This window comes from Eleutherodactylus coqui, chromosome 9 (genome assembly GCF_035609145.1).
Source record: "Eleutherodactylus coqui strain aEleCoq1 chromosome 9, aEleCoq1.hap1, whole genome shotgun sequence".
Taxonomy (NCBI): Eukaryota; Metazoa; Chordata; class Amphibia; order Anura; family Eleutherodactylidae; genus Eleutherodactylus; species Eleutherodactylus coqui.
In genome coordinates this window covers 89,464,055-89,468,915 of record NC_089845.1, presented here as the reverse complement: position 1 = coordinate 89,468,915, position 4,861 = coordinate 89,464,055, and the positions used below count along the sequence as shown (strand labels likewise).

The following is a 4,861-nucleotide window of genomic DNA, read 5'->3' as shown; positions in this document are numbered from 1 at the left end:
TCAGTGTATTTATAGCAAAAATAAAATGTCATGGGTATTGATGTTGTATTTACTACAAATTTGTAAAACTCCAACTGTATAGTGGGAATGAACACATTACTAGTGGCAGCCTCTTACTAGTTTTATACAGCCAAAACTAATAGGCTCCTAAATCGCATGTCAGCATGAGCTTAAAGGGGCTCTCTCATTAAGAAAAATAAATTCTATACTTGCCTATTCCTCCCAGTCAGTCTACTTCACCTCCCCCCCCCCCCCCCCCCCAATTCCTCCAGCTGGCTAATTTCTTTGCTTCTTGTGAGGTTACGTACTTCAGTCTTCTTCCTATTGGCAATGTACATTACGTCACAGTTCACTGCCTAGGAAGAAGAGTGGTGAGCTATTGCAGAGACTGTTCATGTGTGCTGTCTCTTCAATAGATCAGCATTCCTTCCTAGCTGGTAAACACTACATCACAGGGACGTGACCTTCACTGTATACTGTGTGTTTAGAACTTATCTTGGCTGTGGCTGAATCTTTGAACCACCACTGGCGTAGAAAGGACAAGAGACATTCATGATTCTTGAGTTTATTTAGTCATCCGAGATGCAACAGAAATGCCAGTTATTTCTAATCCTTTGCTGTGGTTCAAAATTTGGTGCCCTGGAAGAGAAAGTAATTAGGTCAATATATAAAGTGTGTACTTGTGTGATGCACTAAGTAAAATACTATTAATGTTTATAGAACTTGACTTTTCCAATCCCAGAAACTTTAGGGCTAATGCCTACAGATGGATTGCTGCTGCGTTTCCCGCAGCAGAGTCCCGCAGTGATTAGGTTCTATTGAGCCTAATACCTTTCCTGCTGCCAGTGCTCACATGCGGATTTTCGCTGCGGGAAAAAAATCGCTTCATGTTCTATTTCACTGTGGATTTCCGCAGCGGGAGGTCTCCATTAATATAGTATTAATGGAGACCGCAGAATGTCACGATCACTCATGTTTTTAAACATAATACTCCCACTGTGGAAATCCACGGCAGAATTCCGTGACGTTTGTGGGCATGAGCCCCAACTCTATTCTATACTATTTTGAATGTAAAGAAGTTAACTGTATAAAAAAAAAATCTGAAAGCAGTTACCCATGCCTTCAGAGCATTCTGGGTTTTGAGCACTGTCCTGAAAGACTACATGTCCCACTCCAGTCTCTGTTCCACAACAGCTGTAACTATCCTACACTCACAGCATGCTCTGTACAGAGCATAACCTGCTCCGAGTATGCTCAAGGGGAACACTCAGATTGTGCTCTGTACAGAATGCATTGTGTGAGAAAGATGTTTACTGCTGCCATAAAGGCTGAGGTGTGGGATGGGCTAGCTAGTAAATTTTAGCCTGGGGGACAAACGCACAGCACTTGTCCATGAGTAGCTGCCTGCCCTAAGGGTGGTAATGTATCGGTTTGACTGGCCAAACCCAGTCAAACCATAGACACTAAGCAGTTGCCACTAGCAAGTGGGTGCATCTTGCTACTGTCTTCCTCCACCCTTACCGGTTTACCATAAATACTGCCCCAGAACAAAGCTCGGCACATAAATACAGGACCAGATGTAAGTTCATAACATGAATGAATACAGCACCAGAATCAAGCTTGGTACATAAATACAGCACCAGAATCAAGCTAATAACGTGAATACAAAAGCAAGCTCAGTCAGTACATAAATACAGCACCTAAACCAGGAATTAGATTTTTTTTTTGGCCTTTTATAATCTGACCGACAGTGGGTCAGCTCTAAATTAATGCAGTTATCATACAATGAGTTCAAATACTGGCTCTACAGTGATGGTGATTACAGTGCTATTACCTCCAGTGATCAGACTATCTTTTCTGTTTTGGAGTTGTCTGTATTGGTTTTCTTCTCTCCTGGTCCAAACAGCCACTGAGATTTCTTCCAGTCATGACTTTTTCTGCACCCTCTCACCCCTAATGAACTTCTCAGGTCCCATGATGTAATAGTCCCGCTAAGTAATAGTTCCCCCATGATGTAATGGTGCTCTTGCTGTAGCTCCACAATTTATTAGTACCCCTGACATGGTCACAATAAGTAATTGGAGCCACAGAGGGGCTTCTATTACTAAGTGACCCCTATGAGGCCCTAATTAATACTAGGACCCACCTCTAGGGTGTCTTGCAGTTAAAAGAAACCCCTCTGACTTTTAATTTTATTTTTTTAAAGAACACCAGTATCCTAAATGGCACATGGATGGTTGGGGGAACCATGGTACATATATTGCATCGGCGCCTCCTACATCTAGCCTCTGTTTAATCCTTTAAGATTTTAGCAATGCCCCCACCTGCTAGTATTGCATTAATGGGTTTAAGACACTCAACAATGCAGAGAAAAGTTGTGGGAGGGCTCCTACGCTGAACTTCTGCATCCAGGCCCACAAGCCTTTAGCTACGTGTCAATGTCAGAGTGGTGGGGGTCTGCTGCCTTGGGTCCCAAGTGATCTGTTTGAAGAGGCTGCAGTGCTCAGGTAAGTGCCATGGCTTCTTCTCAGGTCTGTGCCATGCGGTTCATTTATTATGTGGATTTTTAATAGCTCCATCACATTCAAGCCACATGCACAGCCACTACAAAATGTACTATCCCATGCCTGTTATGCAATGTAAAGGCTGCATGGCTTGTGGAGTGCAGCAGCAGCATCAAAAACCGTTCTGTAAGGCCGGATTCACCCAAACCTATTTGGAGTACGCAATTCTGTCGCACAAAAAAAATGTACAGCATGCTCTATTTGCTAGCGAATTTGGATTGAATGCGTTCATTCAGCTAGCCCAGCGTATTTACGTGGGTAAATAGCTGCATATATACGCTTCTGTGAATCCAACCTAAGGATTCCATAAAAACATTGACACCGTCCCATACCACCAGTTTATAGCTGATCATCTATATTAAGACATTAATATTTGAACACTATACTTACTGTCTGCAAAGTTTCCATGTGAAGAGGCAATCCATTCACTTGTTTTTGGTGCTTTCTTTTCAGGCAGTACACAGTAACAAGTGTGACTATTAACATGACTACAAATATAGTCACTGATGCGGACACGGCAATCACTAATGTGTCTTGGCTGGAAACCTTGGTTTGGCATTTGTCTCCAACAAACCACCAGTCTTGAGTTACTTTGCACCTATAAAGAGAAAATGCATTAATTGTATTGAATGCTCAAACTAGCAGAACGACTACTGTGTATATGGAGTACCTGTACTGGTAGGTATAGAGGATATTGGGAGGCTTTATTAAAAGGGATTTTCTGAGTTCTACCGTTTCTGTAAAAATATTGGGTCTCCCCTCTGATGTCACATTTAAAGGTTTCCCCACCCAGTTTACAGGTTGTCAAACTCTGCAGCCAATAGCCAAGCTCAGAGCTGCAGCGCCCTTGACATCCCGTAAACCGGGTGGGACAGCAGCCTGTACACAAACAGCAGGAGCAGAGGACCGGGCAGTGCCGTGGGAGACTGGAAAATGGGGAGAGGTGAGTATATGCTTATTTGTTAGTTTACTGCATAGGGGGTGGTTATATGTAAATGGTATAACTCCGAAAACACCTTTTAAAAGACAACCTGGGCAAAGCTGATAAGGTGTAATGTTTAGTGCAGGCCACAACGGGGTGACACATGACACAGATTCTCTTTTTGGTGTTCTTTGCATACCTGTGTCAAACACCACATTCTCGGGTTCTGCACTAGGCATAATGCATTGTACTGATCTTGATTAGTCACTTCCAGTATGGAATCAGAATTTTCAGAGTAGTAAACACTATATGCTCTGAGTTTATGTACATCTTAGTGCCACATGGCGAGGTTCTGTAAGTAAATTTCTCTAATAAAGTGCACACTTGGACTGACCTGGCTGATAATCTGAAAATCTAAGAAAACCACAGCACAAAAAGAAATGCACCATTCGGAGGTTTTGTTCAGGGTTTTTGAAGCCAAAACCAGATGAAAATCATAAAAAGGAATAAAGAATAGATACAACTTCTCTTTTGCATTCATTCCTGGTGAAGGAGGACAATTAAAATTGAAAGCCCTTTTCCTATACTATTACATTCTCAGTTTATGGATTGTTGGCCACATTCCTTGGGTGAGGGTTTGTCACACATTGAAGGGCCATAAAGGAACTCTGACCAGATGAGACTTGTTTTATCTATTTGTTGACTGTGTAAAGGTCAATAGTAAAAGACTATGTATGAATGTATCCAACAGAATTCTACAAATGTTAACCATCCAGTTGGGATGAGGACTTGATGTATAATTAAGAACATGTATGTATAAGAACATAATGGTCTTCCCATTATGTGAGCATTACCTTGATTTTTGCTGAAGTTGGTAATGCTCCTCGTCAACCATGAATAAAGCCTTATCCTCGTGAAGACTTTATCTTTCATGAATAGTATTTGACCACATTGGTTTTGGCCTACTGATGCTTTCACACAAGACCAAATATTCTGCTGTCAAAATCCGCAGGTCTAAATGCAGATTTTGACAGAATTTCTCCAGACTTGATGATTTCTTTCTTTTAAAAGCATTATGATTTACACACTCTACAAGCAGCTTCTAGTAACAATATCACATTCCTGGCCCATGCCTTAATTACTCTTACAGTTTCAATCCCAACTTCCATGCCTCGCCAGTGGCAATGCAGTGTTAAAGGGGTTGTCCTGTTACAAAGTCATATTTTTAAAGTAAAGCCAAATAATTTAAAGCAATGGGGTACCTATCCATTCTCAGCCCTGGTGATCCAGCACAGCAGCCCAGCAATTCCTCCAGGGTCTGATTGGCTGGCAGTGGTCACCAGACTTCTGCAATCAACAGAGACTGTTGGAATTG

The 4,861-nt window shown here is 41.9% G+C and overlaps 1 protein-coding gene across 1 annotated transcript in view; it reads right to left on the bottom strand.

Annotated features, from left to right (window-relative positions):
* Positions 1-624: 624 nt before the first annotated feature.
* Positions 625-4,861, bottom strand: part of MEP1B (meprin A subunit beta) — a 33,466-nt gene continuing 29,229 nt past the window's right edge. Inside the window, exons 17-18 of the mRNA XM_066578859.1 lie at positions 2,955-3,162; positions 625-639 (exon numbers count right to left, since the gene is read on the bottom strand). Coding sequence (XP_066434956.1) covers positions 625-639; positions 2,955-3,162 — 223 coding nt within the window. The remainder of the gene's footprint in view (positions 640-2,954; positions 3,163-4,861) is intronic.